The 25,706-nt window shown below is 39.0% G+C and overlaps 1 protein-coding gene across 3 annotated transcripts in view; it reads left to right on the top strand.

Annotated features, from left to right (window-relative positions):
- Positions 1 to 25,706, top strand: part of ETFA (electron-transfer-flavoprotein, alpha polypeptide) — a 139,072-nt gene that overhangs the window by 54,895 nt on the left and 58,471 nt on the right. For all 3 annotated transcript variants that reach the window (XM_011982668.1, XM_011982667.1, XM_011982666.1), the window contains one exon: positions 8,870 to 8,952. In XM_011982668.1, coding sequence (XP_011838058.1) covers positions 8,870 to 8,952 — 83 coding nt within the window. The remainder of the gene's footprint in view (positions 1 to 8,869; positions 8,953 to 25,706) is intronic.

Genomic DNA, 25,706 nt, shown 5'->3' with positions numbered 1-25,706 from the left:
TTTAAAAATAATGAAATGGGCCAGGCACAGTAATGCTCATCTGTAATCCTAGCACTTTAGGAGGCTGAGGCAGGGGGATTGCTTGAACCCAGGAATTTGAGACCAGCCCTAGCAATGTAGTGAGACCCCATCTCTACAAAATTTAAAAATTAGCCAGGCATATTGGTGTGTGCTTGTAGTCCCAAGTACTTGGGAGGCTAAGGTGGAAGGATTGCTTGAGCTTGAGAGGTGGAGGCAGCAGTGCACTGTGGTTGTGCCACTGCATTCCAACCTGGGCAACAGACTGAGGTCCTGTCTCAAAAATAATAATAAAAGACAAAATAATGAAATGTTAGTTTCAGTGCCTACTTCAGATTCAGGAACACCCTGGTTTTTCATCTTTTTTTGGTGGTCTTAATATAAATCTTATACAAATAGAAATACATTTAAAGTTTTTAAGTTCATAGTTAAAAATTTAAAACTGTAGTTAACCATTTATAGGTAAGGTAGAACCTATTGCTAAAAGTGCATTGATGAGAAGAGAGTGATGTTTTTTGAAAAACCAAAAAAATTTAAGCCAGGTGTGGTAGCATGTGTCTGTAATCCCAGATACTTGGGAGGCTAAGTTAGGAGGATTGCTTGAGCCTAAGAGTTTGAGACCAGCCTAGGCAACATAATTGAGACCCTGTTTCGAAAAAAAATCTTTTTAAAGACATTTGATTATTTTTGAATTATACAATCACTACGATGAATATATATTAAAATGTCCCAATTCTATCATCTCACCCTCCTTTTAAGAGTTTTACATATAACTTTCCAGGGTTTTCCTGTAACTTTCTGTGGTTTTCCTGTGCATTTCTATTACATAACATGTGTACCCATAGAAACAGTAATAGTTTTGTCAGAATAAAGGCATTATATAGACACTGTATAATCAGATGGTAGTATTTCAGGGTTTATTTTCATTCATTCTTTCTTTGAACAAGTATTAAGTGTCTGCCGTATTCCAGGTACTATTTTAGGTGCTATTAGTTTATTTTGGCTACAGTAATAAGTTACTACAAACTTGGTAGCTTAAAGCAACAAAGTTTTTCTCTCACAGCTTTGGAGGCCAGAGGTGTGTTGAAGTGTTAGCAGGGGCCATACTCCCTCTGGGGGCTCTAGGAGATAATCTGTTATTTTCCTCTTCCAGCTTCTGATGGGTACTCTGATATTCCTGGGCTTGTGGCCACATCACTACAACTTCTGCCTCTGTCTTCATATCATCTTCTCTGTGGGACTGCATTCAATCTCCTTCTGTGTCCCTCTTATAAGGATACATGCCGGGCACGGTGTCTCATGCCTGTAATTCCAGCACTTTGGGAGGCCAAGGTGGGCGGATCACCTGAGGTCCAGGGTTCGAGATTAGCCTGGCCAACATGGTGAAACCCCGTCTGTACCAAAAATATAAAAATTAGTTTGGTGTGGCGGCGCACACCTGTAATCCCAGCTACTTGTGAGGCTGAGGCAGGAGAATTCCTTGAACCCAGAAGGCAGAGGTTGCAGTGAGCTGAGATTGTGCCACTGTACTCCAGCCTGGGTAACAGAGCGGGACTCCGTCTCAAAAACAAAAAAGATACGTGTAATGGCATTTAGGGCCCACGTAGATAATCCAGGATAAACTCCCTCTCAAGATCCTTAGCTTTATATCATATCTGCTGCCACGTAGGTAATATTCACAGGTTCTGGGGATTAGGACATGAATATATCTTTGGAGGGGCCATTTTCTTGCCTACTACAGACACTAACACAATAAATTAGTAAATAATATGGGCCAGGTGTGGTGGTTTACTCCTGTAGTCACCTGAGGTCAGGAGTTTGAGACCAGCCTGGCCAACATGGAGAAACCCCGTCTCTACTAAAAGATACAAAAATTAGCTGGGCATGGTGGTGCGTGCCTATAGTCCCAGCTACTTGGGAGACTAAGGCAGGAGAAACGCTTGAACCTGGGAGGCAGAGGTTGCAGTGAGCAGAAATCATGTCACTGCACCCCAGCCTGGGCAACAGGGCGAGACTCTGTCTCAAAAAAAAAAAACAAAAAAAACCAAAAGAGAATCGTAAGTGTTAGGGAGACTAACAGAATGGGTAATGGGGGTGAGAATTGGAGGGCAAGATTGAAGTTTAAAATAAGGTAGCCAGATTTGGCCTTAATGAGAAAGAGACATTTGGCTGGGTGTGGTGGCTCATGCCTGGAATCCCAGCAGTTTGGGAGGCCAAGATGGGTGGATCAGTTGAGACCAGGAGTTCAAGACCAATCTGGCCCACATGTTGAAACCCCACCTCTACTAAATACAAAAATTAGCTGGGTGTGGTGGCACACACCTGTAGTCCTGGCTACTCAGGTGGCTGAGGTGGGAGGATCACTTGAACTGTGAGGTGGAGGTTGCAGTGAGCTAAGATTGTGCCACTGCACTCCAGCCTGGGTGACAGAGACACTTTAAAAAAAAAAAAAAAAAGGAGACACCTGAACAAAGGTTTGAAGGAGGTGAGGAAGCGACCCATGAGGAGATCTAGGGGAGAGTGCTCCAGATCAGAGCAACCAGTAAAGTGCAGAGAGCCTGTCTAAGGCAGGAACACATCTGGCCTATTTGACGAATAGGAAGAAGGCCAATGTTGGAAAGGAAAGTGCAAAAGAGAAAGTAGTAAGAGATAAAACTGGGAGGCAACACGAGACAGATCACACAGGGCCTTATAGGACATTGTAAAGAGATTACTTTTCTCTGAATGAAATGGGGAGCCATTTCAAGGTTTGAGCAGAAGAATGACATGATCTAACACAATTTTAAAGGATCACTTTGGCTGCAGTTTTAAGAATAAGCTGTAGGGGGTAAGTACAGTAATGGGGAGATCATTTAGCAGGCTATATCAGTCATGTAGGTGAGAGATACTCATGGTTTGGACCATGGTAGCTGCAGTCGATGTGGGGAGAAATTGTCAGTTTTGAGATATATATTTGAAGGTAGAGACAAAGGATTTCCCGACAGATTGGATGTGGATTATGAGAGAAAGTGTTTGTCCTGGTGAGTGGTAGGGTGGAGTTACAGTTAGCTGAGATAAGGAATATCTCGAGTGAAGCAGTTTCCAGGGAGAGATCAGGAGTTCAGTTTTGGGCATGTTAATTTTTGCGATGTCTAATAACAGACACTGAGTGGACAAGTCAATTAAGCAGTTGGTATAGGAGTGTGGAGTTCTATGGAGAAGTTTGGGCTAGAGATACATATTTGGGAATTAGTTCATTTGGGTGATACTGAAAGCCATGAGACTGGATGAAATTACCAAGGGGAGGGAGTATAGATAAAAAAAGAGGTCCCAGGCTAGGTGCAGTGGTGTGAGCCTGTAGTCCCCACTACTCAGGAGGCTAAGGCAGGAGGATCTCTTGAGCCCAGGAGTTTGAGGCTGTATTGTGTTATGACTGTGCCTGTGAATAGCTACTGCATTACAGCCTGGGCAACAGAATGAGACTTTGTCCTTAAGGAGAAAAAAAAAAAAAAAAAAAGTCTCAGGAGTGAGCCATAAACACTGTATGATTAAGAGCTAAGAGAGAAAAGGAGAAAGAAGACCAAAAAGGAGTAGTAAGTTAGTCTAGACAACCAGGGCAGAGGCTGTGTTTTGAAACCCATGTGGAGTGTTTCATTGAGGAGGAAAAAATTGATCAACTGTGACACACACTTCTAACAGGTCAAGGACGGTAAAGACTGAAGAGTGACTATTGGATTGAACCACTTAGACATCACTGGCTACTTTAAGCAGTTTCAGTGGAGTGATGGAAGCAAAAGTCTCATTAGAGTGGGTTTAAAAGAATAGTCCTGCCAGGCAGTGAATTGTACCTGTAATCCCAATACTTTGGGAGGCCAAAGTGGGAGGATTGCTTAAGCCTAGGAGTTTAGACCAGCCTGGGCAACATGGCAAAACTCCGTCTCTACAAACAATATCAAAATTAGCCAGGCATGGTGGTATGCACCTGTGGTCCCAGCTGCTTGGGAGGCTGAAGCAGGAGAAATCACTTAAGCCCAGGAGGTTAAGGCTGCAGCGAGCTGTGATTGTGCCACTGCACTCCAGCCTGGGTGACAGAACAAGACCCTGTCTAAGAAAAGAAAATAAAAAATAAAAGGCTAGTCATAGGTAGTGGTTACATGGTTGTGTTCTCTGTATGATAATGCTCTGGAGCAGCACGTTTGTCTTTTTCTGTATGTAGGTTATATTTTAATGAAAAGGTTTTTAGAGATAGAGTGGGAGGCCTGGAGTTGGAGACAGTGAATACAGATAACTTTTTTGAGGGATTTTGCTATATAGGGAAGCAGGGAAATGGATGGTAGCTAGAAGAGGAGTCTGGCCAACAGAGGGACTTCATAAAGCTGGGACAGGTAATAACATGCTTCTGTGCTGATGGGAGTGCTCCAGGAGAGGGAAAAGTAGTCATACTTTTTTCCCTTCACATACTTTTTCATTTCACTCAAGGACATCACTCCAGTAATTCTTCCCTGAGGGAAAAGTCAGAATTACTGGAGTGATGTCCTTGAGTAGACAAGAGAGAATGTGGACATAGCTGCAGGTGGTGGGTAGATGTGTTACTCAGAGCATGTGGAAATTCTCTTTTGATCCTTTCAATTTTTTTTAGTGGATAAGAAGCAAAGTCATCAGTTGAGAATGAGGATGCTAAAGAGGTATAGGAAGTTTGAAGAGAGAAGAAAATATATGAAATTATAGTTTAGGAAACAGTGGGCTAATGAAAGGACTAGGGGAACTTAGTATAACTGCCAGGAATTAAGGCTTATTTATTTAGAGGAAAATATACTTCACATGGTTGGATATTTGATGTTTTTCTCCAGTAATGCTGAACTGCAGGAGAAGAGATACGGAAAAAGTGGAAAGGTTACTTAATCAGCCAGAGATGGAGGTTTTTCTGAGTGTGTGGTGATGTAAGAGGAGAACAAGGAAGTTGAAGGCATAGCAAAGGAATGATTAGAATGATTGATCATAGAATTTAAAGTGGGCAAAAACAACAGGACAATGGGGGAGAGTGAATAGAATTGTAGATTACTGTGGGGTCAGAGGAATGTTGGAAGTGAATGTCAGCTGGAAAGAGGAGGTCAGAAAGACGCTGAAAATTGAGACTGTTGAGCAATCTTGGTAAAGAAAATGTCTAGGATATGATCATGGGTGTGGCTGAGGTAGAGTGGTGGGCAAGCTCACTGGAGGAGAGTTGTTCAAATCTCCAAGTGTTGAAATCTCCAGGAATTAAGATAAGACTAATGTACGTCTTTCGGTTTCCAGTCTGGCATATAAGAAGCTTGTAAGTCACCATTTTGTCCTAACAACAAGTGAAAAACTGAACAAACCAAAGAATCAAAACTCATCTTACATCCATAGGAGAAGCGAGGTTGCATGGCAAACTGCTGTCCGTCCCCCAAACTGGAGAAACCAACAAGCAAACAAAGATAATCACAACTTCCCAGAGCAGAAATCCAAAAGTAGCAACCTCCACAGGAGCTGGTGGTGGGGTAGGGGAACCTGAACTCTTGTTGATGAATTGCTGGAGGTTCCATGTTAAAAACTCCAGGTGGGCCGGGCACAGTGGCTCATGTCTGTAATCCCAGCACTTTGGGATGCCGAGGTGGGCAGATCACTTGAGGCCAGGAGTTCGAGACCAGCCTGGCCAACATGGTGAAACCCCATCTCTACTAAAAATGTAAAAATTAGTCGGGCATGGCAGCATGCACCTGTAGTCTCAGTTACTTGGGAGGCTGGGGCAGAAGAATCACTTGAACCCTGGAGATGGAGGTTGCAGTGAGCCAAGATCGTACCAATATTCTCCAGCCTGGGCAACAGAGTGAGACTCTGGATTTTTGTTTTTTTGACAAAAAACTCTAGGGGTATCCAGTGTGGGCTCCCAACATTTTTGTGAGTTTTACCTTCAGGAGCTGTTCCTCATGGTGAAAATTAGAGAAAAATCACCTCATGCTTCCAATAAGGGGAGGGGAAAGGGAACCACTTTAAAATATGCCAGAGCATTCTGTTCTTCTTAACAAGGTCTGACCTCCTTCAGGAGGAACTGTTTAACCAGAGATTAATTTGCTGGGGCATTATCAGAGCCTAACTGACCTGAGGAAAGGTAAATACTCAACTTCAGCCATTCTAGCCATCCTGTCCCACCTAAGGGAGAGAGAGGAACTGAGAAGCATGTGTAAAGTTCAGTCTCAATATGGTCTTATTGAGGTATAGTCTTAGTAAAAGACCAAGACCTCAACATAGGACTGTAGAATGCTTCCTTTCCCCCAGCACCTTACCACCATGTAATAAAGGCTTAATGACAGCTCTTCCTTTTACCCGTGTATCTCATGTTGGGCTATCAAGAAAATATTGCGAGATATACTAGAAGGTAAAAGACAGTTTGAAGAGACAGAGAAAGCATCAGAACCCCTCAGCTAGAATAATCAGACTGGAAATTTAAAACAACTGGGATTAGTATGCTAAGGTCTCTAATGAACAAAGAGCAAGTAAGATGTGCAATATAAGCAGAGGGCTGGAAATCCAAGAAAGAAACAGAAATGCTAGAGATAAAAAACATTGTAACAGAAATGAAGAATACCTTTTAAGGACTTCTTAGTAGACTGGATATGGCTGAGGAAAGAATCTCTGAGCTCTGGGATCTCAGTAGAAACCTCCAGAACTGAAAAACGAAGAGAAAAAGAACCAGAAGAAGAAGAAGAAGAAAAAAAAAAAAAACAGAAAACCTGAACTGTAATATAATATCTAAGAATTGTGGAACAACTACTAAGAGTATAACGTGTAATGGGAATACCAGAAGAGGAGAGAAAGGAGCAGAAGCAATATCTGACTGAGGATTTCCCCACATTAATGTCAAATACCAATCCACAGATCTAGGAAGCTCAGAGAACACCAAATATGATAAATGCCAGAAGAACTTGACCTACGCCTGTCATTTGCAAACTGCAGAAAATAAAAAATAAAGAACAAATACTGAAAGAAGCCAGAGGGAAAAATCCACCATACCTATGAATAGCAAAGATAATAATTACATCCAATCTCTTTTCAGAAACCATGCAAGCAAGAAGAGAGTGTAGTAAAATGTTTAAAGTGCTGAGAGAAAACACCCACCAACATAGGATTTTATACCCTGTGAAATTATCCTTTAAAAATGAAAGAGAAATAAAGACTTTCTCAGACAAAAATTGGCAGAATATGTCATAGACTTGCAAGAAATGCTAAAAGTTCTTCTAGAGAGAAGGAAATGGTAGAGGTCAAAAACTCTGATGTATATAAAGCAAGTGAGAGCATTGAAGAGGGAATGAGTGAAGGTAAAATAAGTTTTATTTTTTTTAATCTAATAGGTAACAGTTTGTTTAAAATAATAACATTGTATTCAATTACATATGCTCATGTATTATAATTACTTATGTGCTCATATATAAGTGAAATGAATCACCATGTAAGAAACAGGAGATAGAGATTAGGATTATCTTGTTATTTAATGGTACTTGTACCACCTGTGAAGTAGTGAAGTGTTATTTGAAAGTGGACTTGGATTAATTGTAAATGAATATTGCAAACGCTAGGACCACCACTAAAGTAAAACAAAAATACAACTAATAGCTAAGAAAAGAGACAAAATGGAATTATTTAAAATGCTCAGTTGGTGGAAGACAAAAATAGGAAAAAAGAAGAAGGGCAACAAATAGCCGTTTCAGATATGGTAGATATTAATCCAACTATGTCAGTCATTACTTTCAACATCAGTAGTGTAAATGCACCAATTAATGATAAAGATTGTCATAGTGGATGAAAAAGTAAGACCCAACTATATGGTGTCTACAAGAAACCCACTTTAAATATAAAAATACATATACCTATAAAGTAAATGAGTGGAGAGAGATATACCATGGTGGTGCTAATTGAAAGAAAGCAGGAGTAGCTATATTAATTTCAGACGGAGCCAATTTAAAGTTAAGTTTTATTAGGTAAATAAAACCTGAGTTTTAATAAACTTAAGTTTTAAGTTCTAAAACTTACATTTCAATAAAACTTAATATAACTTAAGTTTTGCTGATATTGGGCTGTGTATTCCAGAAATCACAGTGTAAGGGTCAGGAATATGGGAGATGGGTGCAGGTTAGGGAGCATGCAGAGCATTATGGGGATCAGTGTATAGGTTATGAAGGATAACTTTTGAGTTTGGGACTTGTGGGCACAGACATAAATGAAGGGCAGGGTGTAATTAGTCCTGGCTGACTCAAGATAGCGGTGGTGAGGCTGTGCGTGTTTGGAGATGGTCAGCTGTATTGTCTATGGCTCCCTCTGTCCTTTTCAGCTTGAGATGAAGAGGCCTGAGGCTCATTCTTGACTCCTGCTGGGGAAGAGGTTGTTTTACTCCAAGTATAGAGCTCATTGTTGACTCCTGTTGAATGAGAGTAGAAGGCCAGTTAAATTTTATTTATTAATTTGATAGCAAATATTGGTTAAACCTTCATCTTGTTATTTGTAACTCTTTATCCAGTATCTTCTCTTTATAGTATTACAAGAGGTAATATTGTAAGACCTTTCTTCAAAACTTGTGAAGTTGTTACTTAAAGGAGCATTATATAATGACATTCTAAACATTATAGTGTAAAGTTTATGAATGCCTTTTTGATAAAGCATGCAGAAGAGTTAAGCCTAAATTAAAATCTGAAATACTTGGGTATAAAAAGAAGTTTTTCCTTGAAGCTTTCTGTATAAAATATACTAGTACTTAGAATTCTAAATCAATGTCTTTATTTACAGTTATCAGGGAATATCCTAACTAGCTGAATAGTAGAGCTTGAAAAAAATGACAAATATTTTTTCCCCTTAGTTGGTGCTTCCCGTGCTGCTGTTGATGCTGGCTTTGTTCCCAATGACATGCAAGTTGGACAGACAGGAAAAATAGTAGCACCGGTAAGTGTTGCAATAAAATATGCTGTACCAAATGTTATAGGGATAAGTACTGTATGTATTTGTTGAACAGTGATCTCAGTGATTTATCTTACTCAGTGTTCCTGAGCAGTTAGCCAGTATCATGGTGAATATGTCATTTTCACAAGGTCTGTGTAGTTCTTGGTCTCGGTAAAATGCCTAGCAGTTCTTAAATCCAGCTTATTTTTCAAGTATTTTAAAGCAGTGGAACATTTTATCAAATTAAGTCGTATTATATCAAAACATTGATAAAAGCAGCATTTTATCAACTCAAATTTATAAGTTCACATTGATAGCATTTATTTGCCATAAAGCCTTTAGAGAGTATAAATTCAGTGAGAACAATGAACCTATTTTAATGAACACAGAATTTTGAAATTGGGAGCTGTGAATGACAATTTTAGTCTTACATCTTCCTGAACACCAAGTTTGTTTCTGTATTTTGTCTTATAGTATGAATTCCAGAAAATTCTGTTTTACATAGATAAGTGATACTAGAATATTCTTCAGTTAAGCCTATCTAAAACTTAAAAAGGAAGAGCAGGAAATTTTGGTCTCAAAGTTGAATCACTAACAGTTGATAATGACTGTTTATATTTCTTAGGTGATACAGATTTTCAGTGAATAGGAGTCTCAGCCAGTTTAAACTTGTATAGTATGCGGGAAAACATGTTTTTTATGTATTTCAAAACAATATGTAGTCTTGTCCATTAAAAAAAAATCATACATTCCAGTGCTTTATTCTATGAGATATTCATTCACAATTTTAAGATACTGTAGTCAACATTTTCAAGGCTTATTTTTGAAGTTTGTTTTGAAGTATTTGTTCAAGTCTTTTGCCTGTTTAAAACTTGAGTTTTTTATCTTCTCTTTGTAGGAGTTTTTTATATAACGTATATAAAAATTCTTTGTCAGATGTGTGTTGTATTTTTCCCATGCTAGAGCTTCCCATTCATTTTCTTTTGATGAGTGGAGATTCCTAATTTTGATAGTCTAATGTACCAGTCTTTCTTCTTATGGTTAATATGTTTTGTGTTATTCAACTTACTTGAAGTCAGAAAAGAAGATTTAAAGCTTTAAATACATACTAGAACTACTCATAAATTAAGTCACATCATCATGTGGCCTGTTTGCTTGTCATACTGAATTAGGCTGTGAGAGTGGATTTATTGAGCGGATGAGCTTGAGCCTTCCTTGACATTTAATGAGCTCTAGCACACATGCATATACATATGTATTTTAAGAGACAAAGGTCTTGTTATGTTACCTGGGCTGGAGTGCAGGGGTTGGTCACAAGCATGATCATAACACACCACAGCCTTTTAACTCTTAGCCTCAATTAATCCTCCCACCTCAGCCTCTTGAGTGGCTGGGACTACAGGTATGTGCTACCATGCCCACTGGCACACACATTATTTGTGGAAATCTTTCAATTTTACATGAGTAGACATCTGTAGGCCTGATTTCATAAAAGATCAGCAGACTCACAACCTTCTTAACCAAAAATATGTCTACAAGAAATTCAGGCTGGGCACGGTGGCTCATGCCTGTAATCCCAGCACTTTGGGAAGCTGAGGCGGGCGGATCATGAGGTCAGGAGATTGAGATCATCCTGGCTAACATGGTGAAACCCTGTCTTTACTAAAACTACAAAAAAATTAGCGGGGCGTGGTGGCACGTGCCTGTACTCCCAGCTACTGCGGAGGTTGAAGCAGGAGAGTTGTTTGAACCCAGGAGGCGGAGGTTGCAGTGAGCCGAGATTGTGTCACTGCACTCCAGCCTGGGCGACAAGAGCAAGACTGTGTCCCCCCCCCAAAAAAGAGGAAATTCAATTATATACACTGAAGTGACAGAGACTTATTTTGACTGACAGAGAGCGTTTGTAGTTATCAAATAGAAGAGTGGCAGGGAGTGGCTGGTGGTATCCTTTCCTATATTGAAAATAAATGGCATACAATCAGCATTATTCAGTATTACTCTTATGGATATAGAACCATTGCAACTTTTTTTCATAAGGAAATGTATTAAATGCTTTGAAGACTTCGACATAAACTGTACAGCCTCCGAGAGAATTTTGATTCATTAACTTGGGTGTGTGTGGGTGTGTGTGTATATGTGTATATACACACACACACATACACACATATGTGTATGCATATATATGTGCATACATATATACACACATGTATGTACATATATACATATACACACATAATTTATGTATGTACATTTTGTTAAGGATCTGAAACTATTTTTGGAAACTATACCTCAAATTTGCAGAAAACTTACAGAACAAAAAACCTTTATTTTTATGGGCCATTTGAGTAAGTTGCTGTGACCATCCCCAAATATGTTATATAGCACATTCTCCTAATAACCACAATACAACTTTTTAAATTAGGATATCAACATTGAGACATAATACCATCTAAGCATCAGACCGTGCCATTCAGGTTTGGCCTATTATTCCAAAAATGTCCTTTATAGCAAAAGGATAGTGCAGAGTCACATGTTACATTTTAACTGTCATGTGTCCTTCAATCTTAAATATTAATGGTTCCACAGTCTTACCTTCACTTCATGAGGGAACTGTGAAGATTACCAGACAGCTGTTTTATAGAATATCCCTCAATTTGGATTTGTCTAATGTCTTCAGTTTACGTTATATATCTTGAACAGGAATATCACAGAAGTGATACCTCATCCTATCAGATGGTATACAATTTCATTTGGTCTTTCATTAATGATTTTCACTTTGATTAAGGCAGTATGTGCCAACTTCTCCATGGTAAAGCTACTTTTCCCATTGTAATACATATTTTATATGGAGGTACTTTGAAATGATGTAAATATCCCAGTTTTCCTCAAACTTTTTTTTTTTTTTTTTTTTTTTTTTGAGACAGTCTCTCTCTGTTGCCAAGGCTGGAGTGCAGTGGTGTGATCTCGGCTCACTGGAACCTCTGCCTCCAGGGTGCAAATGATTCTCATGTCTCAGCCTCCTGAGTACCTTGGATTACAGGCATGCACCAACCCACCCAACTAATTTTTGTATTTTTAGTAGAGACTGGGTTTTGCCATGTTGGCCAGGCTCGTCTGGAACCCCTGGCCTCAAGTGATCCACCTGCCTCGGCTTCCCAAAGTGCTAGGATTACAGGTGTGAGCCACCATGCCCAGCCATAAACTTTTGATTTATTCATTTATTTATATCAGTATGGACTTATGGTACCTATTTTATTCAATGGGCAAAAATCTATGGTTGTCATTATTATTGATGTACGAATTGTCCCATGTTTGGCTAGTGAGAGGCCCTCTGTGTCTTTCTGACGTGTTCTCATCATTCTTTGAATCTTTTTTTACTTCCTGAAGACAAGATGTTCCAGGCTCATTTTGTATTTTCCTATCCCATCTCTGGAACCAGTCATTTCTCCAAGGAATCCTGGATCCTTTTGCTGAAGAAAAGTATTTAGAAGCCAATGTCTCAGTGCTAGTTACGCTGTTGAGGTGTCACTGCTCCCATGACATCTCAGTGAAAAAAGCTAGAGAATGTGTGTGGGCATGTGTATGTCTAGGCAAATATATGCATATATATATTTATATACATATACAAACACATTTACATTTTATTTCTATATGAGTTGTGTATGTTGAAAACCGTGAGTGTCCACTGATATCTCCAGTTCTGGTCTCATACCATAGGGTTAATTCTGGTTTTCTCCCTTTTCCTATTTGTATATGCCTTTCTCCTATGGTGAGAAACCTAAGACACTGCCAGTACTCTACCCTGCACAGACGCCCTTTTTGCCTCACTTGAGCTCCAACACCTGGAACCAAACAGTCTTCCTGTATAGATACCCTCCCCACCCTACTTGGACTCTGGCATATCTGTCTAGGTAGCTGTTTCCCAAGGTGGCTGCACAATTTTACACTCGTACCAACTATTTATGTGGGTTCTAGTTGCTCCTCATTTTCACCATTTGGTGTTTTATACATTTTGGTGGATGTTATTGGTTCTAATTTGCATTTCCCTGCAATTAATCTAATGCTCATCTAATGATGATGAACACTGTTGTATTTATTGGCCATTTAAACATCTTCCTTATGAAGTGCCTGTTCAAATCTTTTTGCCCCTTTTTTTAATTGAATTGCTTGTTTTCATTATTGAGTTGACATATTTTATATATTCCTTTACAAGTTTCTTGTTAGATATGGGTTTTACAAATATTTTTTCCCAGTCTGTGGCTTACCTATTTATTTTCTTAATGGTATCAAATTGAGGAAATTCCTTTCTGTTTCTAATTTGCTGAGAGTTTTATGAATGTGTGTTGAATTTTGTCAGATGTTTTCTGCATTTGTTGAGATGATTGGATAGCTTTTTGTTGGGATGGTCAGACCCAACACCAGGCCGTGGGGGCTATGAAGTCCGGCAGAGTCAAAGGAATGAGAAAAGACAGGTTAAGAGAGAAAGTGGGAACAGGGGGCCAATGCTAGTATGGAGGCTGCCAAGGTCCCAAGCTCTGGGAGCCCATGCTATTTATTGGTGATCAAACAAAGAAACAGATGGTGAGGATGTAGGGGTTAAAAGGAAGCGATGTATCAAGCGAATGAGCTACAGCTGTGATGGTTTAGCATTTTTTTTTGAAACATATGGCTACTTGAGATAATAGGTGTGCTAGAAGCAAGGAGCCAGCAAGTTTAGACAGGTTCCAAAGGCTACAAGGTATTTTAGACCCTGGACCCCAGACATATTCCAAGACTCTTATATTATGTCAGACATGCAAGCCCTGCCTCAGCTTCTCTCCCAACACTCAACTTTTCTCCCAACATGCCCCCCTTTTCTTTTTTGTAAAACCACCACAGCCATCATTGCTTGTTCTTGAGGGCGGCTTTCTTTCCAGTGGCGGCTTCCACATCTGCAGACTAAAAGGAGACAGCACAAGCACATAATTATTGGAACAAAATCTGCAAGTGTAGAGCTTCCAGTGGCTTTAATCCATTTAAGAGGATTGATTGTAGACAACCCATCAGCTATCATGTTGAAAATATCAGTTGCAGGGAGCAGATTCAAGTGAGCCTGGGAGGCTTCAAAAACTTGCTCTTATAGTTTTACAGTATCGAGGGTGAGATTTTCATCTCTGTCCTCCAGATGGCATGTAAGAGTAACATAACACAACTTTGAATCCAAAAGGTCCTCTTTTTGTTTTTGAATTAATTGAGCAAGGCAGTTGCAGGCTGTGCAGCCTTTAATTGCCAGTTGGTGATCCAGCTTCATTTTTTTAGCCCTTATTCAAAATGGAGTTGCTCTGGTTTGAATGCTTCTTGCATATTTCTCCTTTCCCTTTTACAAGGGGACCCTTAATTCTATGGGTTGCAGAAGGATGGAGGTCTGTCTTCTGTAACTTCTTAATGCTGAATAGGGGCGATGATATTCCTGCCTACCTATTAGGGTCTTTTGTATTTAGGGTAGAGAGGAATTCAGTCAGAAAACACTGGTCCGTTAAGCATCTATTGTACCTCTGAATCCTAGCAAAAGGTAAAACCCTGGTGCTCCAGCAGTTTCTCAGCTTCCTGTGTGGTTTTCTTGATCTGTCCCATGTTATGGGGGTTGATGTCAGCATGACTCTGGTTGGTCCTTGTTCCATCTTTGTATTCAGATTCAACTGGCTTATGGCTCATACTGGGGAAACCCGGTCCATGGTTGGGATCCATGGGTCCTTCTAGTCTCCTGTTCCATGGTCATACACATCTTGAGGGCACCCACATGGTGTGTTCATCTCCTGCAAAAATACAAACATGCCCTTACCCCTACGTTAGTAAATCTACTGAAACAGAAGCAAAGGCTTTTTTATTTTTATTTTTATTTTGCTGTAGCTGGGAGGCATGCCATTGCTGAAGCATTTGTAACAGCTTCTGCCTCTTTGGTTAATTACCGTGGGGTAAATGCTACCATTGGTAATGAGAAGAAGGTTTTTTCTGATTAACAGAAGGTGTAGAGAAAGCAAATCAAGGCTTATCCTTCTTGTGCAATAGTATAGCAAAAAAAGCAATCCTTAAACCTTCAATTTGCACTGTACAGGTGGGTCCACTAGATGCTGTGGCTCATGACAGATCTTCAGATGTTTGGTGGGCACCCATACAGGCACCTGATTGTCACCTGGAGAGACACAAGCAAATCGTCTTCCCCATATAATTATCTTTCCTTTTTCCCAGCTCTTTGTATGTGCATCTCTCCATCCTATATCTTGTCCAGCCTTTTTATTTTCCTTTTGTCCTGTCAGGTGTTGTTCAGCTGCAGTCATGGGTTGATCTTTTTGTAAATTTAAAAACTTTAATGTTAATAAAGCTAAATGCAATTGCATATGCGGTGTCTTATATTCCTGGTCCCTTCCCTTTTACTTTTGTATTTGAGTTTTTAAAGTTGGATTAGCTCTTTAAGCAATGTCAGTTTGAAAAACTTGCTGTTGAGGTCCTGCAAATGAGGATTTTCCATTACTAGATTCATCAGTAAAAACAGTAATGGCCACTCCAGTAGGGGCTTTTTGAATAATAGAAGGCAATATCCAATATGTTAATTATAGAAATTGAAATATCTTAGATTTAGGGTAATGATTATCAAGAATGCCAACTGGCCAAATTAACTTGCCATTCTTGGGAATTAATATAGGTTTGTTGAATTTGTTGTTTTGTTAATGAAACCATAATCTGATTTAGATCATATCCCCTTGGCTTTGTTGTGGGCAGCCTCGCTTGTCCTACTAGCAAAGCAATTTATTTTAAGTACAGAGTGAGCGTTTTGGTTGTATTGTGAGGTAGAAGAAGCCACTCAACCAGATCATCCTGTTGAACTATAAACTCCTGTAGGCAAATGCTTAGTAGGAAAAACTAAAAACTGTAATGGCTGTATCGGATTAATTTGTTCTACTTGTGCTTGCTGAATTTTTTCCCTCAATTAATGGAAGTTTCTCCAATGCTTCTTTGGACAGGGAGCATTTACTGTTAAGGTTAGAATCACCTTGTAAAGTAGAAAAGAGATGAGACATAGCATAGGTAGGAATGCCTAAAGTTGCATGAATCCAATTAATGTCTCCTAATGATTTTTGGAAATCATTTAAGGTTTTTAAATTATCTCTTCAAATTTGAACTTTTTTTTTTTTTTTTTAGACGGAGTCTTGCTTTGTCTCCCAGGCTGGAGTGCAGTGGCGCGATCTCGGCTCACTGCAAGCTCCACCTCCTGGTTTCACACCATTCTCCTGCCTCAGCCTCCTGAGTTGCTGGGACTACAGGCGCCCACCACCACACCTGGCTAATTTTTTTGTATTTTTAGTAGAGATGGGATTTCACTGTGTTAGCCAGGATGGTCTTTATCTCCTGACCTTGTGATCTGCCTGCCTCAGCCTCCCAAAGTGCTGGGATTATAGGCGTGAGCCACTGCGCCCGGCCAAATTTGAACTTTTTGAGGCTTAATAGCCCTTTGTTCTACCTTCATTCCTAGATATTGAAAGGCAGTAGAAGTTTGGATTTTACCGGGGGCTATAATTAACCCTGCTACGTTTACGGCCTTTTCTGTTTGTAGCACAACATCAATTCTTCCCTAGTTTCGGCTGCACACAAAATATCATCCATGTAATGGATACTATACCATTTTTTAAACTGTTCTCTAACTTGCTTAATAGCTTTGCCAACATGAGTTTGACAAACAGTCGGGCTATTTAACATGCCTTGTGGCAGTACTTCCCAATGGTATCAGTCTGCTGGTTCATTATTATTTATGGCGGGAACAGTAAAAGCAAATTCTTCATAATCTTGGGCAGCTAAAGGAATGGTAAAAAAGCAATCCTTTAGATCTATTGCTATAAGAGGCCAGTATTTTGGAATCATTGTTGGGGAGGGCAGCCCTGGTTGTAGCATGCCCATGGGTTGAATTACAGCATTTAACAGCCCTCAAATCTGTTAGCATTCTCCATTTACCAGATTTTTTCTTAATGACAAATACAAGAGAATTAACGAGGGGAGAAAGTGGTCACTGTATATCCCTTTTGCAATTGTTCCTGCACCAGTTCTTTTAAAGCCTCCAGTTTTTCCTGTTTCAGCCACCATTGCTCCACCCAAACTGGTTTGGCAGTTAGCCAAACAAGAGGAATGGGAGCCAGAGGCTCAACAATGGCTGCTCCTAAAAATGATACCCCAATCCAGTCTGACCTGTTTATCCTTCTGAAGGTTCTGATTGGCTGTTTTTATTTTTTCCTAGTCCTTCTCCCGAGCAATATCCCGCATTTTTCATCATTTGTCCACTATTATTACTATATTGATCCATAGGAATAGATATTTCAGCACTGCATTGTTGCAATAAGTCTCTACCCCATAAATTGACAGGAATAGGTGTAATAATAGGTTGGATGGTCCCTGGCCATCCCGCCCTTGACATGGTAAAATCAAGGAACTTTGAAAGACTTCTGAGGCAGTCCCTACACCAGCGATACCCATGGAAATCTTTTGTTTAGGCCAGTGTTGGAGCCATTGATTTAAGCAATAATAGAGACATCAGCTCCAGTATTTACTAGTCCTTCAAAATCCTTTCCTGAATAGTTACTATATGAATAGGTCTTTTGTCAGACATTTGATTAACCCAATATAAAGCTTTTCCTGCTGGATTAGTACTACCAAAGCCTCCTGTTCTTTTCACTGTGCTGCTGCTTAGTTTTATGTAGGGTAGCAGCAACAACTGAGCAATTCATTCTCCTGGGGAGGCAGACCATGGAGTTGAGGAACTAATAATTAGTTGTATCTCTCTGATATAATCAGAGTCAGTTATTCCCATATGCACAGTGATACCTTTTAAATTTAGACTAGACCTTCCAAGTAATAGACTGTTCCTGAGGGTAAGGGTCTCCTAACTCCCGTGGGGACCTTCTTTGGTGGCTCCCCAGGAAGTAAGGAGACAGGAATTGTGCTGGAGAGGTCTACAGGGGACCTGCTGTGGCGGGGGACAATTGTTGTATGGTTTGTAAGGGCGCTGGCTGTGCCAGATATGCCTTGGTTTGTTGAGGGGCCCAACGTGGGCCCCTCTTCTTGTTTCGCAAAAGAGGTTGTCCATCTTTGCTAAATTTAGAATGACACTGATTTGCCCAGTGGTTGCCTTTCTTACACTGGGGACATACACCGAGACTTTTCTGTTGGTTGATGGTAGTGGTTTTTCCTTTTGATATCCTTTTCTACGTTCCTGTTTTGTGTGTCCAAATTGCCCACAATTAAACCAAGAGCCTGAGAAACAGGGCATATTCTTTCCTACTTTCAATTCAGCCATAGCCTGAGCTAAAAGAGTAGCCTTATGTAAGTTACCTCCAATGGCATCACAAGCCTTAATATATTCAGCTAAATGAGCCTTCCCTCTCAGGTGTCTAATAACTGTTTGACACTCTGCATTAGCATTATCGTATGCAAGAAGCTGTATTATAACATCCTGGGCTGTTTTATCAATTATGGCTTTATACACAGCCTCTTGGAGCCAAGCAATAAAATCAATATATGGTTCTTTAAGTCCTTGTCAGACAGAACTGAAAGAAAGATATTTTTCTCCTGTAACATTTATCCTTTCCCATGCCCGTAAGCACACAGAGCGCAGCTGAACAATGGCAACATCCTCCATTACTGCTTGATTCTCTAATCTACCCCAATTAGGGCCAACTCCCATTAACTGTTCAACGGAAACAGGCACAGGTGGCTGCACTTGTGTGTTTTCCCTTGCCTGAGTTTGAGCTTAGTTAGCCCACCAGGTTTTAAACTGCAAGTACTGGGACAAAGTGAGAACAGATTTTGTTAAAGTATCCCAATCATATGGTATTAACCTATTATCAAGAGCCACATTTTTCAACAAAGTTTGCACAAAAGGGGAGTTCAGTTCATATTGACTAATGGCTTGCTTAAATTCCTTTAAAACTTAAAGGAAAAGTGGCCCAATTAGCTATATTCTGTCCTCTTTGCTGGGTTATAGTAACTGGAAATTGCCATGCTTCAGGGTCTCCCTCAGCTCTAGCTTTTTTAAATAGAATTTCATATAGCACCACCAATTGCTCCAGGTTTTAATGTTGCAACTATAGGAGCAGAAAGTTTTTCAGCTAATTCATTTTCTTGCCCAGTAAGGGGGAGAGAGGAGGTGGCCATTCACTTAATTCAGCAGGTGGAGCTGACGTGCTAGTAAAACATACTTTTTAAAGTTTTCCTTTCTTTAATCTCCTCCAGTTAGCTGTTCCTCACACTCAGAATCTGAAGTTTTTTACACTTTTGTCCTCTTCCTCATCTGAATCCACCTCATCATCTGTTTGAAATGGCTCAAGAGCTGCCTTTATTAGCGCCCACTTTGACCAAATGGAAACTGGAGTTTTTGCTCCATCTTTATATGCCTTTTTAAAATCTCTTCCAGTTCTCTCCCATTCATCCAATTTCATAGTCCCTTGTTCCGGAAACCATGGGCAAAACTGCTTTACTGTACTAAAGAGTGATACATTCTGAGTACTAACTTTCACTCTCCTTCGTAATAAATGCCTTAAGAAATTCAAGTAAGCAGAATGTTTGCTTTTACTTTGTCCCATTGTTACCCTGGTACTTCCGAGTGCTCAGCTTCCCTGCCAAGCTTCTTCCAGTAGTCCTCAGGTGTCCTCTGACGATGTGTCCTCCACTTTGACGTACTCTAGTGTTCCTTCACTGGGGTCTTCGTTGCCCCATGTTGGTACCACAAATGTTAGGGTGATCAGACCCAACACCAGGCCGTGGGGGCTGTGAAGTCCGGCGGAGTCAAAGAAATGAGAAAAGACAAGAAAGAAGGTGGGACCAGGGGGCCAATGCTAGTATGGAGGCTGTGAAGGCCCCAAGCTCTGGGAGCCCACACTATTTATTGGTGATCAAAGAAACAGGTGGTAAGGATGTGGGGGTTGAAAGGAAGTGGTGTATCAAGCAAATGAGCTGCAGCTGTGATGATGTAGCATTTTCTTTGAAACATATAGCTACTTGAGATAATGGGAGTGCTAGAAGCCAGGAGCCAGCAAGTCTAGACACATTCCAAAGGCCAGGAGGGGTTTTAGACTCTGGACCCTGGACATGTTCCAAGACTCTTATGTCAGACATGCAAGCCCTACCTCAGCTTTTCTCCTAACACTCAGCTTTTCTCCCAACACTTTATTCTGTTAATATCATGAATTATATTGTTTGATTTTCATGTTAAACTACCTTGAATTACTGTGATAAACTGTAGTTCATCATGTTATCCTTTTAATATATAGCTGGTTTTGATTTGCTGATACTGTGTTAAGAATTTTTGAATCTGCCTTTATCAGGATGTGCTGTAATTGTCTTTTAAAAAAATAACTGGAGTTTTGGTATCAGCATTATGCTAGCTTCATAAAATGGTTGGAAGATGTGTCTTCCTGCTTTATTTTATGAATGAGTTTGTGTAAGGTTGGTGTTTTGTTTTTTTCTTAAATGTTTGTTATAATTCATTAGTGCAGCCATATGGGCCTGGCATTTTCTTTCTTGGACTATTTGACAAAGAATGCAGTTCCTTTAATAGATTTGGGGCTATTCAGATTTTCCATTTTATTTTGTGTCAGTTTTGCTAATTGATCCATTTCTAACACAATTGTCAAATGTGTTAGGTGAAGTTGTTTATATTGCTTTTTTTCTTTTATTGTATATAAGATCTGGAGTGATACTTCCTCTTTCATTTCTTATTAGTTTGTGTTTTTCCCTTTTTTGTTTTCCCCTCTTCATTAGTATAGCTAGGAGTTTATAAAAATTTTAAAAAATGTTTTCAGTGATCCAACTTTCAAAAATAATAGCTTTGGCTGGGCACTGTGGCTCATGCCTATAGTCCCAGCACTTTGGGAGGTGGAGTTTTATTGAAATATAATTTACATACCATACAATGCATAGTGTTTGAAGTGTTTACTCATTGGCTTTTAGGGTGTTCACAGAGTTGTACAATCTTTACCTCAGTCAGTTTTAGAATATTTTTTTCATCACCCGTGAAAGGAACCCCGTACTTATTTTCTTCCTAACTCCCCTAGTCCTAGGCAATTGCTAATCTTTGTCTCTACAGATTTGCCTATTCTAGACATTTTATATAAATGGAGTCATATAATATTTGGTCTTTTGTGACTAATTTCTTTCATTTAGCATGATGTTTTCAAGGTTCATTTATGTCAAAGCACTTCTTTTTACTGTTGAATAATATTCCATTGTATACCACATTTTATTTATCCATTCATCATTTGATGGACATTTGGGTGTTTTTACTTCTTAACTATTATGAATAATGCTGCTATGAACACTTGCGTACAAGTTTTTGTGTGGACTTATGTTTTCATTTCTCTTATGTATATACCTAGGAGTGAAATTGCTGGGTCACATGGTAACTCTGTGTTCAGCCTTTAGAGCAACTTGTCCAAACCACAGCCCAGGATGGCTTTGAATGTAGCCCAACACAAATTCATAAACTTTCTTAAAACATTATGAGTTTTTTTTGTTTGTTTGTTTTTTGTTTTTTGGTTTTTTTTGCTCATCAGTTATCGTTAGTGTATTTTATGTGTTCCAAGACTACTTCTTCCATGTGGCCCAGGAAAGCCAAAAGACTGGACACCCTGGTTTAGAGGAACTGCCAAACTGTTTTCCAGAGCAACTGTACCAACAATGAACGAACTTTTAGCTTTATTTTTTCTGTTGTCTCTTTTTCATTTTATTGATTTTTGCTCTTTATTTTCTTTCTTCTAATTACTTTGGGCTTACCTGGCTTTTAAGGTAGAACTTTACTAATTTTGTATTTGTCTTATTTTAAAATATAAATATTAAAGCTATAAATTTTCCTTACAGTACTTTAGCTGCAGCTCACAGCTTTTGATACAGTTTTATCTTTCTTTTCAAAATATTTTCTAATTTAGAAATGTTTTATTTCTAGATATTTGTGTGTTTTTTCCCAGGTATCTTTCTGTTACTGGTTTCTCATTTAATTTCATTGTGGTCAGAGAACATATTTTATAATAGTTCACTCTTAAAATTTATTGAGACTTATTTTATGATCCAGCATATGCTCTATTTTGGTGAACATACCTTTTGCATTTGAAAAGAACATGTATTCTGTAGTTGTTGGATGTAATCTTCTATAAGTGTTAGGTAACAGGACGAGTCTGGATTGTAGCTTGTTGTACTTAAAGTTTTATTGGAATACAGCCATACTTATTCATACACTACCTTTTTTTTCTTGATGGAGTCTCGCTGTGTCACCCAGGCTGGAGTGCAGTGCTGCGATCTCAGCTCACTGCAACCTCTGCCTCCTGGGTTCAAGCAATTCTCGTGTCTCAGCCTCCTGAGTAGCTGGGACTACGGGTGCACACCACCATGCCTGGCTAATTTTTTGTATTTTAGTAGAGACAGGGTTTCACCATGTTGACCAGGCTGGTCTCAAACTCCTGAACTCAGGCAATCTGGCCACCTCAGCCTCCCAAAGTGCTGGGATTACAGGCATGAGCCAGCACGCCCACCCTCTTTCATATACTTCTTTGTCTATGTCTGCTTTTGCTTTACAAAAGAAAAATTGAGTGGTTAACAACAGAGACTTTATAGCTGACAAAACCAAAAATATTTATTATCTAACCCTTTAGAGATAAAGTTTGCTAACTCCTACTCTGCATCTTTTATGCCCTTACCAAATTTTTTGGTCTAGTTGTTCTGTCACTTACTGGGAGAAGGTATTAAAAACTATGATTGTGGTTTTATCGGTTTCTCACTTTAGTGTTGTCAGTTTTGGCTTGATATATTTTGAAACTCTCATATTGGGACATTCATTCATGATTGATCTGTCTTCCTGATAAATTGACTATTTTATTATTATCTAATTTTCCTCTTTATGTTTGGTAGTACTCTGTCTTGAAGTCTACTTTGATATTAATAAAGACACTTCAGATTTCTTATGCTTACTTGTTGTATAGTGTATCTTCTTCTGTCCTTTTCAGTGTATATCTTTCTTTATATTTAAAATGTGTTTCTTATAGGTATGTATAGTTGAGTCTTGCTTTTTTAATCCATTCTGACCAGCTCTGATTTTTTTGTTTGTTTGTTTGAGAGGGAATTGCGCTCTTGTTGCCGAGGCTGGAGTGCAATGGCATGATCTCGGCTCACCGTAACCTCTGCCTCCTGGATTCAAGTGATTCTCCTGCTTCAGCCCCCTGAGTAGCTGGGATTACAGGCATGCACCACCATACCCAGTTAATTTTGAATTTTCAGTAGAGGCGGGGTTTCTCCATTTTGGTCAGGCTGGTCTCGAACTCCCGACCTGAGGTGATCCACCCGCCTTGGCCTCCAAAAGTGCTGGAATTACAGGCATGAGCCACCGCGCACAGCCTCAGCTCTGATTTTTCTGCTGGGGCTTTAAGGTCATTTCTGTTTTACTCTTGACTGCTTTTAAGAATTTCTCTTTATCACTTGTTAAGCAATTGACTTATGATACATCTTGTAGTTTCCTTCTTATTTCCTGTTCTTGGGGTTTTTTGTGCTTCTTAGATCTGTAGGGTTTTAATTTTATCAAATTTGCAAATTTTTTGATTATTATTTAATAAAAAAATCCAAATAGCTTTTCTGCTCCAATTGCACATATATTAGGTCTCCTAAAGTGTTCCACAGCTTATCAATGGTCTATTTTTTTCTTATTTTTTTTCTCTTTGTATTTCACTTTGAATAGTTTCTTTTGCTGTATTTTCAAGTCACGAATTTTCTTTTTCTGCGGTGTCTAATTCCTTCCAGTATATTTTTATCACAGACATTATAGCTTTTATCTCCAGAAGTTTGATTTGGACCATTTTATATCTTCCATTTTGCTACCTAACATTTATAATCTTTTCTCTACCTTCTTGGACATCTGGGACATAACTGTTAATATCCCTCTTTACAAATTCTTTCATCCTTGTCATTTGGGGATTTATATCAATTGGCTTTTCTTCTCATTATGGATCATATTTAACTGCATCTTTGCATGCGTTGGTAATTTTTTATTAGATGCCAGACGTTGCAAATTCTCCCTTGCTGAATGCTAGATATTTTTGTATTCCTATATATATTTCTTTAAATTTTTAAGATTTCAGATTTTTAAAATTTGTACAAATTTATGGAGTACCTGTGAAATTTTATTACATGTATATAATGTGTGGTGATAAAGTCAGGGTATTTAGGATGTCCATCACCTGAGTGCAGTATATTTTTGTCAACTAATGTCACCCTACTCTGCTGTCAAACACTGGATTTATTCCTTGTGTCTAAATGTATATTTGTACCCTTTAACACATCTCTCTTCATCCTCCCCCATGCTCCCACTCACCCTTCCCCATCTCTGTTATCTGGCCTTCTACTCTCTACCTCCATGCGACCTAATTTTTTAGTTTCCACATATACGTCAAAAGGTGTGATATTTGTCTTTTTGTGCCTGGCTTATTTCACTTAAGATAATGACCTCCAGTTCTATCCCTGTTGCTGCAGCTAACGTGATTTTATTCTTTTTTATGGCTTTGTTCTAGGATGCAGTGGAAGTTATTTAGAAACAGTTTGATCCTTTCAGATTGTGCTTTTAAATATGAACTGTATCCTGGAAACTTGCTTAAGTTGGTAAGCAAGTTAAGAAACTTGCTTAAGTTGACTGGGCTCATCTTGTTTGTTTCTCCTGGTTTTCGAATCTGTGCTGGCTGATATCCAATGTCAGAAAGCAATTGTTTCTTAAGTTTTGTCCAGTGTTTTAGTTACTTCAGGCAAAGGGTACATTCAATTCCTGTTACTACATCTTGGTTGGAAGTGATCATTCATAATAATTTTTACAGTTGGGTTTAGTTGTCATTTTGCTGTTTGTATCCTGTTAATCCCATCTGTTTTTGTTTGTATACTCACTTTGTTTTGTTCTGTTTCTCTGCTTCTCCTGTTCTGCCCTATTTTGGACCAGTTATTTTAAATTCTTTTATTGGATTTTTAACTATACCTCTTTGCATTATTTTGTTTTTTAGTTATTTCTATTGGGATTACAACACATTTAACTTTTCACGGTCTACAGAGAGTTAATATTGTACTAATTCGTGTAAAATGTTGGAACCATATGCAATTGATCCTTGAACAACATGGGGGTTAGGGCCAATGACCCACTATGCAGTTGAAAATCTGTGTATAACTTTTGACTGCCCCTAAATTTAACTACTAATAGCTGTTGACCAAAAGCCTTGCCAATAACATAAACAGTTGATTATAACACACATTTTATATGTTATGTATATTATATATTATGTTTTTATAGTAAAATAAGCTAGAGAAAAGAAAATGTTACTAAGAAGATTATAAGGAAGAGAAAATATATTTACTGTTCATTAAGTGGATGTGGATCATCATAAAGGTCTTCATCCTCATTGTCTTTATGTTGAGTAAACTGAGGAGGAAGAGGAGTGCTTGGTTTTGCTGTCTCAGGGATGGCAGAGACAGAAGAAAAGCTGCAGATAAGTGGACCTGCCCATTTCAAATCCATGGTCAACTGTGGTTCCATTTATTTCTCACCTTAATGCTCTACTTGTCATCTGCATTATACCTCACAGGACAACGCCGTAATTTTTATGTTAGGCATTCATGTGTATTTTAAAGAAATTAAAATATGAAAAAAGGTACACTTTAATAAAAATTTACTCCCTGCTGGGCATGATGGCTCATGCCTGTAATCCCAGTGCTTT

Source organism: Mandrillus leucophaeus, unplaced genomic scaffold (genome assembly GCF_000951045.1).
Source record: "Mandrillus leucophaeus isolate KB7577 unplaced genomic scaffold, Mleu.le_1.0 Scaffold241, whole genome shotgun sequence".
In the NCBI taxonomy this organism is placed as follows: Eukaryota; Metazoa; Chordata; class Mammalia; order Primates; family Cercopithecidae; genus Mandrillus; species Mandrillus leucophaeus.
Note: the sequence above shows the minus strand (reverse complement) of the source record. Positions and strands in the feature narration are given on the sequence as shown.